Source organism: Vombatus ursinus, unplaced genomic scaffold, assembly GCF_900497805.2.
Source record: "Vombatus ursinus unplaced genomic scaffold, bare-nosed wombat genome assembly UNPS02003292.1, whole genome shotgun sequence".
Taxonomy (NCBI): Eukaryota; Metazoa; Chordata; class Mammalia; order Diprotodontia; family Vombatidae; genus Vombatus; species Vombatus ursinus.
Genome location: NW_020943070.1, coordinates 1,453,899 through 1,472,036, shown reverse-complemented (window position 1 = coordinate 1,472,036; position 18,138 = coordinate 1,453,899). Strand labels below are relative to the sequence as shown.

At 58.4% G+C, this 18,138-nt stretch overlaps 2 protein-coding genes across 10 annotated transcripts in view; one reads left to right on the top strand and one right to left on the bottom strand.

Moving 5' to 3' along the window:
- The first annotated feature begins 1,150 nt into the window (after positions 1 to 1,150).
- Positions 1,151 to 9,645, top strand: SGSM3 (small G protein signaling modulator 3). Of its 6 annotated transcripts, none has more exons than XM_027872673.1 (22): positions 1,151 to 1,223; positions 1,643 to 1,728; positions 3,775 to 3,936; positions 4,031 to 4,097; positions 4,437 to 4,645; positions 4,726 to 4,833; positions 5,031 to 5,174; positions 5,261 to 5,456; positions 5,555 to 5,700; positions 6,351 to 6,575; positions 6,668 to 6,722; positions 6,818 to 6,900; positions 7,511 to 7,666; positions 7,762 to 7,816; positions 7,987 to 8,060; positions 8,283 to 8,435; positions 8,530 to 8,600; positions 8,732 to 8,780; positions 8,870 to 8,955; positions 9,050 to 9,172; positions 9,274 to 9,334; positions 9,435 to 9,645. In XM_027872673.1, the coding sequence occupies exons 1-22, from the start codon at positions 1,217 to 1,219 to the stop codon at positions 9,516 to 9,518; spliced, it is 2,400 nt and encodes a 799-aa protein (XP_027728474.1). In that variant the 5' UTR covers positions 1,151 to 1,216; the 3' UTR covers positions 9,519 to 9,645. The 6 variants fall into 6 exon arrangements, with proteins under 6 accessions (XP_027728474.1, XP_027728466.1, XP_027728461.1 ...); XM_027872665.1 differs by having other exon boundaries at positions 6,818 to 6,945; positions 8,011 to 8,060; XM_027872660.1 differs by having other exon boundaries at positions 6,818 to 6,945.
- Positions 9,591 to 18,138, bottom strand: part of MRTFA (myocardin related transcription factor A) — a 185,627-nt gene continuing 177,079 nt past the window's right edge. For all 4 annotated transcript variants that reach the window (XM_027872617.1, XM_027872634.1, XM_027872626.1 and 1 more), the window contains 7 exons: positions 15,147 to 15,397; positions 14,749 to 14,914; positions 13,235 to 14,197; positions 11,675 to 11,809; positions 11,404 to 11,577; positions 11,192 to 11,252; positions 9,591 to 11,048 (listed from right to left, as the gene is read on the bottom strand). In XM_027872617.1, the coding sequence (XP_027728418.1) occupies positions 10,555 to 11,048; positions 11,192 to 11,252; positions 11,404 to 11,577; positions 11,675 to 11,809; positions 13,235 to 14,197; positions 14,749 to 14,914; positions 15,147 to 15,397 (2,244 nt within the window). In that variant the 3' untranslated portion in view covers positions 9,591 to 10,554. The remainder of the gene's footprint in view (positions 11,049 to 11,191; positions 11,253 to 11,403; positions 11,578 to 11,674; positions 11,810 to 13,234; positions 14,198 to 14,748; positions 14,915 to 15,146; positions 15,398 to 18,138) is intronic.

The window sequence follows — 18,138 nt, the reverse complement described above, 5'->3', positions numbered from 1 at the left end:
ATGGCTGCAGGCATTGCCCCTGGGCGTCCTGGCTCTGAGGGCTTCTTCTGTGACATTTTCTTTTCTTTCAGTTTTAACTGATGCCTTTTGTCTCTCCAGCTCCCTCTTGACAAAATAAAACGATTCAGCAAGTGTCCCTTTCTTCAGACCATCTTCCGCCCATCCCATGCCAGCCTTCCCCCTCTGGGGAGGCGCGTGCCTCATTTTCTGTTCCCCTGAATCCCCTTGCCCATTACTCAGGGCTGTTTCCTGTTAGTGATCTGTTCATTTACGTTGCTGTAGTGATCTTCAGATTGTATTATTTGGTTTTAAAACACTTCCCGATGTATCCCTCACCTCTCCCTTGCCAGCAAGCCACTGCTTATAACAAATATTGAGAAAGGGGAGAAGGGAGTTCAGCCAAGCAAGCCAAACCTGGAATCACGTCTGACAGCGCGTGTCCTGTTCCACACCCGCAGCCCCCCGCCTTTGCAAAGGAAGGAAGGAGGCGCGTCTTTTCCGTCTCTTCTCTGGGGTCGGGCTTCTTCCATCTACGTGGCAGTCGCTGTGTTTCTCTGTAGACAGTGCATGAGTGAACATGAACAGTGGGATTTGGGAGCTGGCCAGGACCGTGAAGGGTGATCACGTGCCCCACAGCACCTAGGCAGTGAAAGGGGGCAGGCGCGCTGCGCGAAGTTGCCAGCCAGTCTTTGTGGCCAAGGCAGGCTGTCACTCAGTTTCCCCATAAAGGTTGGCCTTCCTCAGGGCCCTTCCAGCTCTCTGTAGCCCTGTGGTCCCAGAAGGAGCAGAGCCTGAGGGTTTTTCTGTGCCTTCTGATGTCACTTGGATTCAGACTCCAAAGGCTAAATCAGCCCCAAGGAATTGGGCCAGGTTGGTCTGCAGGAAATGTGGCCCTGCTGACATCAGGCCTAGATACTCTTCTCCCTGGGGGAGGCTGCATGGAGAGAGAGGCAGAGGGGAAGTGCGGGTTTGGGGGTCACAGAGCCTGGGTTTGAATTCTGCCTTTGCTGCTCACTGCCTGTGTGACCTTGAGTGACCCACCTGCCCCCTGTGGGTCTCTGTAAAAGGAGAGGGCTAGGCCAGCTGAGCTGGGAAGGCCCTTACAGGGCACACCTTATGGTCTGAACAGACCTTTGCTGTTACTCCACAGCGGCAGAGGCGCCCCACAAGGCCACGCGGGCGGGGTCTGCAGACGCTTCCCAGCCTTTTCAGCAGAATGTCAGGTAAGAGGAGGGTGTGGTCGGTGCTCCCTTTCTAACCAGATGGCTGAACTTGGGGCCCGAGGACTGGGGGTTGGTCCAACCCCAGGGGAATGGAAGCCTGGCTTCTAGGCGGTGCCCAGGCCTGGCAGGAGTCCAGCAGGTACCAGACAAGAGCCATGGTGATGAGGGAAGAGACTTGGCTTAATGGGGCCTCCTTCCCTGGCCCAGGGTCCATTTCTTCTTACTCACTCTGCACTCCTGGGACTTTGGCCCCCTTTCCCTCCTGGAAGCCCTGAGAACTCCTCATTTTGGGTAGGCTTTGCCCCACTGGGGCTCACCTGTCCTGCTCATGATGGCAGGTGGCACACCACAAGTGAGCAGCCTGTTGCTCAGCTCCCTGGAGCCTCTGCTTTTTCCCTTCTTGTTTTCTTTGCACACAGGGAGCCATACCCCTCCTGCTGGGGGCCCCTTCTCGGCCCTGACCCCAAGCATGTGGCCTCAGGAGATCCTGGCCAAGTATTCCCAGGTACTGAAAGAAGCCCAGCCAGCTGGGCTGCCTTGGGCGGGGGAGGGCACAGACAGGCCACCCTAACCCTGTGCTTGTAGACTGAGCCAGGATTTGGGGTCATTTCACCGTGGAACTGAGGCAGGATGTCCATGGCGAGGGCTTGGGTCTAAATCCCAGCTCTGACATTTTCTGGCTTTGTGACCTTGAACCAAGGCCCCTTGGCCTCTCAGAACCCAGAGCCCCACTTTACTCAGTTATCAAAAGGAAGTGGTCAGGATGGTACATCCTACCTGTCACAGGAGTTCTGGGAGAAGCCCTTTGTAAGCCTCGGAGGACCCTAAGGGATGGAGATGGGAACTGATAGGAACACAGCAGCCTGGGAGCCTTTTGCCTGGAGGTGGTTCTTGTGTTTGAAGAGGGGGGATGGGCAGGGGTCAGCCCCCAGCTAGGGCCTGAGGGGGACCATGTGGGCAAGGGAGGCCCTTCCTCAGGAGTGCCCCTGCCCAGGACCTGTGGGTCAGGAGTCTCCTCATTTGAGAATGACCAGAGGTAGGAAGGAGCTCCAGGCCCAGCGTTCTGGGGCTCTGCAGCTGCTGGCCTTTGTAGAGCAGGGCAGATGTGGCCCTTCTCCTCTTGTACATGCGGAATCATGATAGAAAAGCATCCCAGAGGAGGTTCTCTTTTTTTTTTTTTTTTCAGGCAAAGACAAGGTTTATTAGAACATCTGTCATATTGAGCAGACTCTTAAGGAGTCTGAACATTAGTGAGCTATTGGCTAGATTCTAAGAATCTGAGCCCCTTAATGGAGACAAGATGGACCCTATATACAGAAAGTCTATGGGGGGGGATCTAGGAGTGGCCAATTAGTTTAGGGTGACTGGAAGAGGGGTCTAAGGAGGATCTGAATGGGAGTGGCCAGTAAACTGGGGTGAACAGGACTCCAGGGACCTGGATAGCTAGGATTAAGGGTGGGAAGTGGCCTGGGGCTTTAAGGGGGTAACAGAATTGGGAGATTGGGTGTAGTCACAATGAAAGGCCAGTAGATGGGATTATAGCCTTAGGCAAACGCCAGATATTTGGCCAAGTGGGAAAGTCCAGGGTTTTTCCTTTCTGGGGTCTAGATCCCAACCTCATCATTCTCCTCTCAAACAAATGGGACCCAAATTCTATTTTGGGTCAAGGGGCGAAGGTCTCGGCTTCTGAAACTGCTTTCAGCTGGCAAGGGGTGTAGAGCTGTCCCTGCCTCGAGGGGGTCCCAAAGAGGAGGTTGACTGGAACCAAGCATAGGCTGAATCCAAGGAACGATGGGGGACAATGGCTGGTACCCGCTGTTTGCTACAAACTGTAGGTGTATGGCTTGCATTCTGGAAGACACAAATCTGAAGAAAAGACTGCAGGGCCCAGATATAAAGCAGGGACTGGATTTAGGGCCCAACTTTGAGAAAATAAAACATCCTTAGCTCTATTTGGAGGCAGATAATTCAGTTTTCCAACCATGCAATATCAAATCCACCTCATAGCCAGACTCAGGAATAGCCAGGTGGGTAACATTCCCTTTCAAAGGAACATAATGGGGCAACTGAGCCAGGAGGATCCCATCTTAGACTGAGGCTGAAATTGTCCTCTTAGCTTTTCCCGATGCTGACTTCCCACCAGTATCACATTCCCAGAGGAGGATTCTGAGGCTTCCCAGGACCACATGGGTAGCTCTTCCTCTGAGCTTCTGGGGGCTCCTGTGGCCTGGTGCTTTTGGAGATCATGATCTCGGTGAAAGTGTGGCCATGTAGCATACAGAATGGGGAAAGAACATTGGCTTCAAAGTCAGAGGACCTGGGTTCAGATGCTGCCTTGTGGACTTACTATGTGTATGACTTTGGGGCAGGTCATTTACCCCATCTAGGCCTGGGTTTCTTCTGTCAAGTGAGAGCCCCAAGGTCCTTCCCATCACCAGACCCAGGTCTCATGAGCTTTTCAATCTTCCTAGATGAGCTTCATTCTTTTCCTTGAATAATTTGAGCAAAGAAAAACATCCTAACCACACAAGAACTTGGGTTTGTTCCCAAGGGGCCTGGACTGCCCTGGAGGCCTTCCCCTTCTCTGGTCTCAGTGAAGGGCAGGAGAGAAGAGGCAGGGACGAGGCCAGCCCCGGAGGCTGGGACTGGACTGAGGAGAGGCTTTGGGTCTGAACGTGTTCCCTGTGGACACTTTACGGAGCCAGCGGCTTCGGTGAGGGTGTGGAGGGTGATGGACTTGAGAGGGGGGTGGCTACTGCAGGGTAAGCAGATGGCGTCTATTATTGTGTCCTGGCTCCTGGTCCTAGAAGGAAGAGCTGGTAGAGCAGCCAGAGTTCCATTACGATGAGTTTGGTTTCCGGGTGGACAAGGAAGGTAAGGTGATCCCTGGGCTGTGGAGGGACAGGCCTGCATCCCAGCTCCCCCGGCACGGGCACCCAGCTTCTGGAGCCCCTGCAGCACTGGCACCGCTGGGCACTTGGAGATCTCCTGATTCCGGGCCCTTTCCCTTTCTTTCCCATTAGTCCATCTGCCTGGGACATCAGAGGTGACAGGAAGAAACTGTCCCTGCTAACCAACCCCTGTGCCCTGTGCCTGGGCTGGGCGGGGAAGGCCAGACAGAGCAGTGCCCACATGCCTGGAGGGCCCTCCTTGAGTCTGGGGGAGGGGGAGGAGGAGAAGAGTTCCCCTTCTTCGCCACCTCTCCCACTGCAGATGGTGCTGACCCCAACTCCAGCAAGTGCCTGGGTGTGCCCCTGACCGAAGAGCCCCAGCAGAGGCTGAGGTGGCAAGCCCACCTCGAGTTCACCCACAACCACGACGTGGGAGACCTCACCTGGGACAAGATCGAGGTGTCCCTGCCCCGCTCGGACAAACTCTATTCCCTGGTGCTGGGCGGCATCCCGCACAGCATGAGGCCCCAGGTAAGGCTGGCCCAGGTGAGGGTGGGTGGGCAACCAGGGCCCCCACCTGCTTGAGCGCTGCCAGCCTTCCCCTTCTGCAGCTGTGGATGCGCCTCTCCGGGGCCCTGCAGAAGAAGCGGAGCTCCGACATGGCCTATCGGGACATCGTCAAGAACAGCTGCAACGACGAGACCATCGCGGCCAAGCAGGTGAGGCAGTGGGGTGGACCGAGGCTCCCTGTGCAGCGGAGGAGGGGGAGGGGAGACAGGCGGTTACGGAGAGATGGGAACATTCTGGGGGGTTGGGGGGAGGCAGGGGTTCTCTGCTGATGGAGTGGGGGCGGGGCGGCTCCCTGTAGCTGTGTCTGAAGGGCCGCTGGGGGGCGGGGGGCCTGGGGTTTCACCAGATCGAGAAGGACCTGCTTCGCACCATGCCCAGCAACGCCTGCTTCTCTACCATGAACAGCGTCGGGGTGCCCCGGCTGCGCAGAATCCTGCGAGGACTCGCTTGGCTCTACCCCGAGATCGGCTACTGCCAGGGCACTGGCATGGTAAGCCAGGGGGAGGGGCTCTGGAGGGGGAGGGGCGGCGGCGGAGGGGGAGCCCCGGGAGCCCCCCTCCAGCCCCGGCCCCGCAGGTGGCCGCCTGCCTGCTGCTCTTTCTGGAGGAGGAGGACACCTTCTGGATGATGTGCGCCATCATCGAGGACCTGGTGCCCGCCGCCTACTTCAGCACCACCCTGATGGGCGTCCAGACGGACCAGCGGGTCCTGCGCCATCTGATCGTGCAGTACCTGCCGCGGCTGGACGCGCTGCTGCTGGAGCACGACATCGGTGAGGGGGCAGGGGCGGGGCGGCTCCCCAGGGTGGGGAGAAGGCTGGGGGGGGGGCGGCTGGCCCGGGGTGGCAGCTGCGCGCCTCTGTCCCCCCAGAGCTGTCCCTCATCACCGTGCACTGGTTCCTCACGGCCTTCGCCAGCGTGGTGCACATGAAGCTGCTGCTACGCATCTGGGACCTGTTCTTCTACCAGGGCTCGCTGGTGCTCTTCCAGACCACGCTGGGCATGCTCCGGATGAAGGTGCCTGCCCCTGCCCACAGGCAGGCAGGGAAGACAGCTGGCCAACTCTTCCCATTGTACAGATGAGCAAACAGGCCCAAGTTCAGTGACCTGCCCAAGGTCACAAAGCAGTGAAGGGTCAGAGTCAGGACTTAAACTCAGGTCTACCCCACGGGGCTCGGTGTGCAGAGCCCGGCTGGCGGTTCTGTCTTCTCCACTCAGTCACTGACAGACCGGGTGACGGGGGGGGGGGGGGGGGGGCGACGGACTCCCAGGAGGTGGAGGCCCTCCTGTACTCCCAGCACCACAGCGGTTAGCGATGACCAGCTCGGTCACCATTTATATGACATTTGAAGGTTTGCAAAGCACTGTCCAAATATCTCCGTTTGTCCTCACAGCTCTGGGAGATGAGTGCTGCTGTTATCCCCATTTTACAGGTGAAAACATTAAGATAGGAGTTGAGTTACATACTCAGGGTCCCACACTTAGTGAGCATCTGAGGCACCATTTGGACTGGCGTCTTCCTGACTGCAGGCCCAGGGCCCTATGAGAAGGTTCAGCTGTTTCTGTGGCCAGCATGGTGGAGCTTCCTTGGCCTGCCTCTCCCCCACGACCCCCAGTAATCAGGGAGACAGGGCCCCACCTTTGCCTTCCTCTCCCTCTGGCCGCAGGAGGACGAACTGATTCAGTCGGAGAATTCGGCCTCCATCTTCAACACACTGTCGGACATCCCTTCCCAGATGGAGGACGCGGAGGTGCTGCTGGCTGAGGCCATGCGCCTGGCGGGCTCCCTGACCCACGTGGCTGTGGAGACCCAGCGGCGCAAACACCTGGCCTACCTCCTCGCTGACCAGGGCCAGCTGCTGGGCCCCAGCGCCACCGGCAACCTCACCAAGGTGACCGAGGACCCGTGGCCTCCCCTCGGGGCCGCCCGCCTGGCTGGTGGTCTGAGCCCAGCCCCTCACCCACTCTGGGCACTTTTCTATAGGTGGTGCGACGCAGAACCCAGCGCAGGAAGTCAGGCATTGCCTCCCTGCTGTTTGGTGAGTCCGGCGGGACGACGGGTCCCTGGGCCAGGAGGCCCCTCGGCCCCTGGAGAAGAGACTGCAGCCTTCACTGCCCCCTCTGTGGTTTCCAGGGGACGAGGACCTTGAAGCTTTGAAGGCCAAGAACATAAAGCAGACAGAGCTGGTGGCCGACCTGCGCGAGGCCATCCTGCAGGTAGCCCGCCACTTCCAGTGTGTGGACCCCAAAAACGGCAGCGTGGTGAGTGGGGGAGGAGTGGGAAGACGTGATGCTGGGGGTCCTCAGTTTCCCCTGGGGAGCCCAGGGTGCTACTTGCCTCTTTGGAGCAGGGCAGAACGTGGGTGGGTTCATGTCCAGTGTCTGGTGCCTTGGGGGGTGTGGGAGCCTCAGACCTGTGCCTGGCAAGGGAGCAGAATGAGGCAGATGCTGGGCCTGGGCAGGAGTGCCTTCCTGTTGGACCTTAGCCCAGTGCCTGGCACCTAGTAGGTGCTTATTAAATGTTGACTTGCCAGCTGATCTCATTGATAGGGGAACTCCCAGATGAGGAAGATCCTGCTACCAATGCAGAGCTTAGTGAGTTGCCTGGGATTTGCTCAGGCTGCCATGGCCAGCACAGATCAAAAGAGGGCCAGCTCTTCCTGGCTGTGTCTGTGTCCCATTGGGGCTACCTCTTCTTTGTGGCCTTTCCAAGTGTGTGCATCTGGAGAAGCCTCTGGCAGGTGGCAGAGAGGGGGAGACGATGTTGGGGATGAGGCACTGGGGAGTTCGGACCATGACTTCCAGCCCTTCTGGGGGCTCTGAACAGGAGCTGACCCCAGACTATACCATGGAAAGCCACCAGCGGGACCACGAAAACTACGTGGCATGTTTCCGCAGCCAGCGGCGCCGGGCGAAGGCCCTGCTGGACTTTGAGCGCCATGATGATGATGAGCTGGGCTTTCGAAAAAACGACATCATCACGGTGCGAGCAGGGGGCGGTGGACGGTGGGCATGCTCCTGGGGGGCTTGGCCCAACCCTTGGGGTGTGACCAGACGCCCTGTCTCCTTCCCCGGTAGATCATATCACAAAAGGACGAGCATTGTTGGGTGGGGGAGCTGAATGGACTGAGAGGTAAGAGCTGCAGGGAGCTGAATGTGGGCCTAGGCTGGCTGAGTGGCTGAAGCACAGGAGCCCTTTCTGCCTTCCTGGAAGGTCAGGGAGATGTGCTCAGAGCTGCGCGGGTGTCTGGGTGCAGCCACCTGCGTGCAACATTGGCCACTGCGGACAGCTCACAGGCCCAGGTCTGTTCTGTGCCTCTCCCACAGGCTGGTTTCCTGCCAAGTTTGTGGAGGTCTTGGACGAACGCAGCAAAGAGGTAAAAGGCCGTGGCCGAGGAGGGGTCATCTCTGGGAGCTCCTCGGCCTGGTCACCAGGGGCCGATCCCTGGGTTTGACCTTATGGTGCAGGAACTAGGGATGCGTGACTGGGAGAGCCTGGGCCCGGTCAACCCCATCCCTTCTTCCCCCTTAGAAAGGTTTCCGGGTCTGAGTCCCGTGGGACGACCTGGGCCTCACCTCCCCCTTCCTCCTCGCTGCAGTATTCTGTGGCTGGAGACGACTCCGTGACAGAGGGTGTCATGGACCTGGTGCGAGGGACCCTCTGTCCTGCCCTCAAGTCAATATTTGAACACGGTCTGAAGAAACCGTCCCTGCTCGGGGGCCCGGGCCACCCGTGGCTGTTTATTGAAGAGGTCAGAGCGGGGCAGGGGCCCCCAGAGGGATCTGGGGAGGGCCTGGGCATTGTCCCTGGGGCTGACCTTCCCCTCCCACCGCCTCTCCCCTCAGGCGGCCGGCCGTGAAGTGGAGCGGGATTTCGACTCTGTCTACTCTCGACTAGTTCTCTGTAAAACCTTCAGGTAACAGCTGTTCTCCCAGGCCTCCCCTCCCCCATGGTGCCCAGCCTGGCAGGGGCTTCTGGGCCCCCTTCCCACGCCAGCACCCCACCCCCTACCCCTACCCCCTGGGCTAATGCTTCCATCTTCTCCAGGTTAGATGAAGATGGAAAAGTCCTCACCCCGGAGGAGCTGCTCTATCGGGTACGTAAGTGACCTGCCGCCTTGGGCCAACGTTCCCTCCCTGAGCAGGGGGGTTGTGGTCTGGGCCAGCCTCCTGTCCTCCTCCACAGGCCGTTCAGTCCGTGAACATGACCCACGATGCTGCCCACACTCAGATGGACGTCAAGCTCCGCTCGCTCATCTGCGTGGGTCTCAAGTGAGTGGGGCGAGGGAGGTGCCAGGGCTGGGGCTGGGCCTGGGGGTGCCAGGAAAGCTCCCAGCCCTGCTGCAGCTCACTCTGCCTCCCTCAGTGAACAGGTGCTGCACCTGTGGCTCGAGGTGCTCTGCTCGAGCGTGGCCACAGTGGAGAAGTGGTACCACCCGTGGTCCTTCCTCCGAAGCCCAGGCTGGGTCCAGATCAAATGTGAGCTTCGGTGAGTGGCCCCCCCCCTCTGGGTGGGCAGGAAGGAGGAGGGGCCGTAGCACCTAGGGGGGCTTCACTTCACTTCTGCCTTCCCTCCCCCCCCCTACCCAGAGTCCTCTGCTGCTTTGCCTTCAGTCTCTCTCAGGACTGGGAGCTTCCCATCAAGAAAGAGGTGAGTGGCTAAGGGAACCGAGCCCCCGTCTTGTCCACAGGCCACAGGGTGGGTCTGTGCCTCTTCTTAGTGGGCTAAGAGGGTTGTGGTCTATTTGCAGGAGAAGGAAAAGAAACCCTTGAAAGAAGGCGTGCAGGACATGCTGGTGAAACACCATCTCTTCAGCTGGGATATAGATGGGTGACCCCCTGGGGGGAGGAGGAGGGCAGAGCCGGCCAAAACCCTCTTTTAATAACAGAGCCAGGGAGGATGAAGCAACAGTGATAGGACCTTTATTCTTTTGGTTTATAAATAAACAGCATATTGTGAAAGCACCTGCTTTTTGAAAAAAACCACACCACACGGCCTCCAGCTCCTGATGCGTCCTTTGGGGGGAGGGTTGGGGGAGGAGTGGCCATTCTTTCTCCTCTGCTCCCCCCCCACCCCCTCCAAGAGGTACCTTGAGGTAGGACATCACCTTAAAGCACTAGTGTGTTTTTATTTATAAAAAAACCAAAAAAACCTTTCCTCCCAGCTGTTCCAACCAAAATCCAGCCCCAGGGGTGGGGGGCAGTGAGGGGACCCTGGGCCCAGCCTGGCTCTGCCCTTCTAGTGTTTGCTGCAATGAGGCAAGTGGACAGAAGACACGGGCATTGGGCCCCAGAGCACCTCTGCCCTCGTGGCACTGATGAGGGACCAAAGGTGCAGGGCTGGGGCACGTCCAGTAAAAAAGCAAGCCTGGGTGAGGGGCTCCCTGGGACACACCCCAGGGGCCGACACATTCACTTGGGGACACGGCCTAGTGGGGAAAGGATATGGAGCCTCAGCCGCCTCTCACCAAAAATAGAGAGACATGTATGTATAGAATATATATATATATATATATATATATATATATAATATTGAGCTATTTACACCTGTACAGAACATTTCTCGTTTGTACAGCCGCTGCACTAGGGCTGCACTAGGGCGGCCCAGGGAGTTTCCTCCCTGAGGAGAAAGGGCTGGGAGCTGGGCAGGCAGGTCTGATCCTCTCCCAGAACTGCCCTGGATAAAAGCATGGCACCTCAGGCCTCAAAAATGGAGGCCACATAGCAACTTCCCCAGCCTGGCCCGACGCCCCCAGCTGTGGTCCCAGACAGGAGGGGGTAGCCGGCCGGGGGAAGAGGCCGATGGCTGCCCACGGCGCCCGCTTCCAGGGCAGTCGGACCATCCCTTTCTTCGTCCCTGGAAGCTGAAGGCTACAAGCAGGAATCCCAGTGTAGGTGCAGATCATGGCCATCCAGGAAGTCTGTGGAGAAGAGGCTGGGGGTCATGTTGCTGGGGGGCGCCAGGCTGAGGACAGGCCCCCCCGACAGTTCTAGCCAGTCCATGCTGTCCAGGTGGCCCTCAGCCAAGTCCAGACCCAGGCTGGTGCTGGGCTCGTGGGCAAAGTGCAATTCAGAAGTATCCATGGGAGAAGGCGGGTGGTCCAGGATGGCGGAGCTGCTCAGCATCTGACTGTGCAGGTCATCAATGAGGGACAGGGGCTCGGGTCCTTCCTGCCCCCCTGTCAGCAGGGGCAGCCCCGTGCTGCTCTCCAGAAAGTCTTCCAGGCGGCCTGGGGCAGGGCTGGTACCCAGGGGCAGGGGTAGCTCCGGAGGAGGCTGGGGGGTCGCTGGCGAAGGGCAGGGCAGGGCTGGGCTCGAATCCTTCCCAGGTGAGGGCGAGGGCTCCTTAAAGTCAGCTGAAATTTCTGCCAAGAAGACGAAAGGAGTCAAGGAGCTGGAGGCAGCCAGTCTGCTCACTGAGAACTAAGCTGTGGCCCAGATTGCGCCCCCCCCATCCCCTGGGGACCCAGAGTCTGAAGGACAGACCCCAAGCTAGCCACGCCCTCACCTCCACTCTGAATAAGAATGTCAAAGAGATCGTCCATCTGCTGGCTTGAGGAACCGTTTTCCTGAGCAGAGAAAAGGGAAACAGTGGAAACGTGTGGCCTGCTGGGCCAGGCTCTGGGCCCCGTCTGTCCCTGTGGCTGGCGCCTTCCTTGGCCCAGGGACTCTGCCCCCACCCCTGCCGGATCTCTCCGGCCCGTGTGCACCACCACTCACCTCCTGGGGCCTGGGCTGCTGCTTCACAGCCTCATCATAGCCAGGGGGCTCTTTCTTCACCAGGGTGGGCAGGGGGTTGGCCCCAGGAGCTGCCTCAAACAGGGCCTGAGGCTGGTGGTCCAGCTCCATCTGGGAGGTCTGGAGGGTCACTGGGGAACTGGGCTCTGAAGAGGGCTGGTAAGACGAGAGGAGAGGTCTGTGAGGAGAGGGCAAGCCGAGCGTGGCCTTGGAGGCGGGGCAGATGGCTCCTTGGGAAAGAAGGGGCACGTACCTTCTTGGGCAGGCTGCTGGGCGTGGCCACACTTGCTTTCAAGGCAGTCTTGTGGAAGCCATTTGGAAAGAATGACTGCAGGCCAGGGGGGACTGAGAAGGGCAGGAGCGGGGAGGGTCCTGGACTGGGCGGACCCTGCAGATAGACAAGGAGAAGGGTCAGCAACACCTCGGCGATCCAGAGTCACGTGCCTACGTCTGCCCGTCTTGGCCCCCGAGCAGCAGCTGGGGGGTGGCGGGGGACGCAGAAAGGAAGATAAACACTAATTAGAAGTCAGCTAGGCCAAGCCCTCATTTCAAAAGCGAGGAAAATGAGTCCAGATTCAAGCATAAATTGTGGCCAAGATTTGGGCGGCCCTATAGAAGTTTGCTCAGCGTCCCCATTAGCAGGCCCCACACTGCCAAGCTCCTTGGGATCGGGGCCCCCTAGCTGATGGAAGAAAGACCACACAAGGCAGGGCGTCTAATGAAGGGAAGGGGACGAGGAGACACTGGCCGTAACCGCATCCTCCAAAACCATACTCTAAAGGGCTGGGGACAGCCTGAGGCCAGCCTGTAGGGAGAGGCCTGAGCCACCTCTGCAGGCACATAGGGGCTAATCCTTCCACATCTGTCAGGAGCTCCTCAGTGCCAGACAACGTGTGTACAAACGAACAACGTGCAGAATAGACAGGAAGTCCAGCGGAGGCAAGGCCTGGAAATCCCAAGGGACTGGCCAAATCTGACTGCCACTTGCAGGAAGCCAGGGAGAGTGTCCCAGGCCTAGGGGGCAGTCAGAGAGAAGGCCTGGAGCCAAGAGATCGGGAGTCTTGTTCAGGAAGAGCCAGGAGGCCGGCATGTCAGAAGACTGGAAACTGAGGAAGGGGCCAGTCGTGAAGAGCTTTGACTACCCAACAGCATTTCGTATTTGCTCCTGGAGTGTCAAGTGACAGAGAGCATTGGAATTTACTGAGTAGGGGGTGACATGGTCAGACCTGAACTTTAGTGACTGGATGGACTTGAGGCACGTAGCACCCCTCCACCCTCAAGCAGGCTACCACTGTCCAGGCGTGAAATGACGAGGGCCTGCACCAGGGCGGGGACAGGGTCCGAGAACATGCTGCAAAGTCAAATCAGCAGGCTCTGGCACCACACTGGATGGGGGAGGGGCAGAGGGGGAGACTAAGGAGTCCTGTATGACTCCAAGGGTGGGAGCCTGGGGTGGGGAGGGGGTAGATCCCGATGGCCGTTTTAGACACGCTGAGTTTCCGACGTCTGCTGGACATCCAGTCCGAGATGTCTGAAAGGCAGCCGGCGGTCAGTGAGAAGCTACAGGAGCCAATGACCTCGCTCCATGTGCCCAGGACAGAGCCCTGAGGCCCTCCGGGTTAGAGGAAGTGGTCTGGAGGAGGGCGCAGCAGACAAAGGACACTGTCCTCAGGAGGCAGTCAGAGGTCATCCCCGTAGGACCGACCTGCTGAGCTCCGAGGAGACTCAAGTACGCCCTGGTCTCGAAGAGCTCTGACCTCCCTGCCCCCTGACCTCCGGCCCCACAGAGGAGGGGAGGGGACCAAGCTCTCACCTGGGAGGGGCTCTGGCCGCTGCCAGTTTCTCCAGGCTCGTCCTCAGCCGAGTCCTGCGTGTCCCGCTTGGTCACGGTGAGGACGAGGTGAGTGCCGGTGGCATCCGTGATGAGCGCCGGGGGGGGCCCCGGGAGGAGACCGCTCAGCTCTGGCGCCAGGAGGCAGCTGGGAGGCTCGTCCTCAGGCACCGCCTCCTGTTTCACCGTCACCGCCAGCACCGGCGTGGCGCCGGGCTCCACGGACGGCCCCGTGAGCTGGCAGCTGGAGAAGCCGTCCTCCTGCTTCACCTGGGCCAGGAGGGTGGGCGGCGGCGGGCGGGGGGCCGCCTGCTGGGCGCGCTTCTCTTGCTCCAGCTGCAGCCTCAGCATCTCCACCAGCTGCTGCTTCTGCTTGAGCATGCGCGTCAGCTCCTCGATCTGCTTATCCTTCTCCTGCAGCATCTGGTCCTTGTCGCGGCTCTCGAGGTCTCGGCCGCAGCGCTCGGCCCGGGCCACGGGGCTCTCTTCCTTCACCAGGATCTGCACCGGGGACGCCTGCAGGGTGAGCTGTGTCAGGGGCGAGGTCACCATCTCCCCAAAGGCATCGCCGCCACCGCCAGTGGAGTTTTCATCACCCGTGCTGAGCAGGGAGCGCTCCGAGGGCGTAGGGGACACCGGGGGCGTCGAGCCCGTGCTGCCAAACTTCACCATCCCGTTGCTGGTCACGGTGGCCACGACGACCTCGGTGGGCGCCAGGCCCGCGGCCATCAGGGCGGGGCCGGCACTCAGTCGGGCCGCGGGGAAGGCCACCACCACTTCCCCGGCTTTGGCGAGGATGGGGGCGGCCCCAGGCTTGGGGGCTCCGGAGGCAGGGCCGGGGACCCCCGCGTGCTCTTGGTAGGCCCGGAGGCGCTCGATCAGGTCTGTCTTGGTGCCCGAGACGGGCAATGCTCTCATCTTCAGCTCCTGCTTCAGCTCAGCCACCTACATGGACCACAGGGAGAGGGTCACCAGGAGGTCCTGGGCAGCAGCAGCTCCCAGGCAGGACAGCTGTGGCTCCCGTGCCAAATGCCAACAATGTCCCACAGCACCTTCCATCTATCACTCCAAGAAGAGAAAAATGCCACTGTCCCATAGGTGCCATCTGACCCTCACCTGGCAGGTTGTGTTTGTAATGCAGGACAGACAGAACCCCTAAAAGCTGGAGCCAACAAGATGAAGTGGATGGCCTGGATCTGAACCTCTGCTCTGTCTTTCATGTGCCATGCTCCCTCCCCAGGCTTCAGTTGGCCACAATAAAAATAGGGAGACATGGAGCTGGTTTAGGGGGGCTGCTGATCAAAGCTGAACATTTTGTGGTTAAAAAGTGGGTTCTTTCATCCTGCAGACCAACGAAAGGGAACAGATGCCCTCCCCAACACCAAGAACACTCTCTGGAGAAGAGCCTGGGACCAAGGCTTCCCCACCCACGCAGGCCCTGGGGCAGAGGCAGGGGCTGAGGCTGGAACTAAAGAAAGGCGAGAAGAGAACTTTACCTTCATGTCATCCAGGTTGGAGGGCAGTGGGCCCAGTTTGCCAGTCACGGAGTTCTGGCGCACAAGGCCAGCGGGCCCAGGTGGGCCAGAGGCCGAGCTGCCCAGGGCAGCAGGGACAGCACGCAGGGAGGCAGGGCTGCTGCTACCTTGGGGCTCACCCACGGGCCTGGGGGCAAGGAGAGAGTCAGAAATTAAAACCTCCCAGACGCCAAAGCTCCCCCTGGTTCCTCTCCTGGGCAGTGCTGGGCACAGCCACACCATGTGGCAAGAAGGGGCCCAGAGCTGGCCTGCGGGAGGCTCAGCAGGACTTCCGACCTCCCTCCCCCACAGGCCTCACAACCCAAAGGTGGCGCTGCGAGGGCTGCTGCCTGGAGGGCAGCCCTGGCAGGGGGCCTTACTTGGGCGGGGCAGGTAGGATGGTCTGGTAGTTGTAATGCTGCTGCTGCTGGTTGAGAATCTGGAGCTGGAGGAAGAGCTGCTGCTGCTGCAGGATCTTGGCATAGGAGGAGTCCATGGGGGGCGCCCCCTTGTCCTGCTTCTGGTCAGGGGGGATGTACTGGTGGTACTTGAGCTTTTTCACTTTGGGCTTCAGGTCCTTGGCTTTCTTGCTGCGCGGGGGCTTCTCCCCCGGGGCCTTGGGTTGGCTTTGCTAGCAGCAGAGCAGGAGAGGGGAGGTGCGTGAGCCCAAGCCCACTCTGTCCTTTCCACCCCACGCCTGCCAAAGTCGGCTCTGAAACCGTCTAAAGGACTTCAAGGAGCGGATGGGCCCACGAACCCCCGAGCTGTGGCAGGAGGGAAGGCATGGAGGTGAAAGCCACAGCACTGCCCTCAAGGGGATGACAGTCTAATGAAGGAGAGGTGGAGATGCAACTATGATTCAGTCCTAGCAGAGTTCAGAGGAGCCCAAGAGTTTCCAGAAAGGTGTTACTTTTGGCGGGAGCCATCACAGGAGACTTCAAAGAGAAGGCAATGCTGACGGAAGGGGCTGTGGTGGCCGAGGCACCAAGACGGCAGGAGGAGGGCAGGGGGGCTGCGACAAGGCCGGCTGAGCTGGAACACCCAGTGTAAGGCGGAAGTGAAAGTGCCAAAGGCTCCATCAGAGTCTCCCCCTACCCACTCTACCATCAAAAGGAGTCCAGGTGCCTGAGTGTGGAGGAAGAACAGAGGCCTAGGATGACACGGGGTTAGAAGCTGGAGAACCAGGTGAAAGGCAGGAAAGAAAGAGGGAAGGAAAAAGGGGCAGGTTGAAGAGAGAAGGTACAGCTCAGCTTGGGACCTCATGCCAAGGGCCAAGGATCAGCAGGACATCCAGGGAGAAGGGCAACCGCAGCCATTAAGGGATGCAGGCCTGGAGATCACAAGAGGGGCCAGGATGGGCCACGTGAACTTGGGAATTCATGTTCTCTGTATGTGCCCAAGTGATAACTGAGGGCCTGAGAACAGATGAGATTGCCCCTCAGGGAGAGATCATGGAGGGAAGGCACAGGGCCTCCTGACAGGCACCCAAGAGATCACTCATTGGGGGAATCAGTGGTGCAGGGTGGGAGACACTTCTCCCGCCTCCCACTACATTACAGCATCAGTGGCCAGGGAAGGCAAAGGAGATGGGCTGCAGGACCCAAGCACAGGGCAAAGGAATCTGGAAGGAACAGGATGGGTAAAGACACAGCTGCCAAGGTAGAAGGGAAAGGACCCAAGACCACTATGGTTAGATTACAGGCTATCGGGGACTTCTGTCATCAAAGCCAACTCATGCCAGGGCCAGGCTTGTGGGCAAAGGTCTGAAGTGTTTGTAGGGGGAGATGGCTAGTCCAGGAGGGGGGAGCTGCTTGGAGGTCATCTGGCCATACTCAAGAGCAACCTCCTCCACAAAAATCACAGACCAGTGGTCATTTGGCTAACTGAAGGCCCCCAGTCACAAGGAGTCTTCTACATCCAATGCAGTTCACTCCACTCTGGGCAGCTCTAATGGTCAGAAGGTTTTTCCTTTCAGCCTAAGTCTGCCTTTCCGCAGCATCCTCTATTGCTCTGAAATTTGTCATCTGGAGCCAAGTAGAACACAAGATGACCTTGAACTTCTCAGTAAATAAGAAGGGCCAATGTTATCTACTGAGCACACAAGGGATTAAGGAGTGTGCAAATTGTTGGGCAGAATTCTGGTGGGCTGTCAGTGAGAGCTACTGTGAACAGGCAGCAGCCCCAGAGCATGAGTTAATCAATAAACACACTGACTAGGTGCCAGGCTCTGAGCTAAGCGCTGGCGTTACAAAGAAAGCCCAAAGACAGTCCAAGCTCGCAAGGAGCTCACGGTCTGAGTGAAGAGACAACATGCCCACAACTAGGTATGACAGGATACAGACAGGATAAATAGCAAAGTATCACGGGGGAAGGCACTCTCATTAAGAAAGGATTGAGAAAGACCTTCCCATAGAAGAATTTTAGTTGAACGAAGTCAGGAAAGCCAGGAGGTGGAGATGAGGAAGGGGAGAATTACAGGCATGGAGGACAAAGACTGTCTGGAGCTGACAGAGTATCTTGGGGGAGGAACACCCAGGAGGCCAGTGTCACTGGATCTCAGAATGGTTGTATGGTTGTAAGAGAAAGGCGTGGGGGGCGGCAGTTTATGAGCACCTAGATGAATAGAGCACTGGGCCTAGAGTCAGAAAGACCTGAGTTCAGAACCAGGCTCCGACACTTACTAGCTGGGTTATCACTGTGGGCAAGTTATTTAACCTCTATTTGTCTCAGTTTCCCCATCTATAAAATGGGGATAACAACAGCATCTGCCTCCCAGGGTTGTTGTGAAGATCAAATAAGATAACTGTAAAAGCACTAGCACAGTCCCTGGCACATAGTACTATATAAATATTAGCGATAATGACGTTGATGACAATGAAAGGCTTTGAATATCAAACAGAGTACTTTGTATTTGTTCCAAGAGACAACAGGGAGCCACTGGAGTTTACTGAGTTGCAGTGACGTGATCAGACCTGTGCTTTGGTGGCTGAATGGAGGACAGTCTGGAGAGGGGAGAGATTTGAGGTGGGCAGACCCACCTGCAGCTACTGAAATAGTCCAGACATGAGGAGATGAGAGCCAGCAGCAGGGTTGGGGCATTGTTAGAGGAGAGACAGGGGTATATTCTGCAAAGGTCAAATGGACAAGAGATGTAAAATGGACCAGAGATGGTGCAGAGGTGAAATGGACCAGGGGGGCTGCAGAGGTGATATGGAGGAGAGATGCTGCAGAGGTGAAATGGACCAGAGGGGCTGCAGAGGTGAAATGGACCAGGGGGGCTGCAGAGGTGATATGGACCGGGGGGCTGCAGACGTGAAACGGACCAGGGGGGCTGCAGAGGTGATATGGACCGGGGGGGCTGCAGAGGTGATA

What these genes read in the sequence shown, in the direction of transcription:
- SGSM3 (XM_027872660.1), top strand. An exon ending in CGTGGCTGTTTATTGAAGAG is followed by an intron (nt 8,436 to 8,529) that starts GTCAGAGCGGGG and finishes CTCTCCCCTCAG; the next exon opens with GCGGCCGGCCGTGAAGTGGA. An exon ending in CTCATCTGCGTGGGTCTCAA is followed by an intron (nt 8,956 to 9,049) that starts GTGAGTGGGGCG and finishes TGCCTCCCTCAG; the next exon opens with TGAACAGGTGCTGCACCTGT.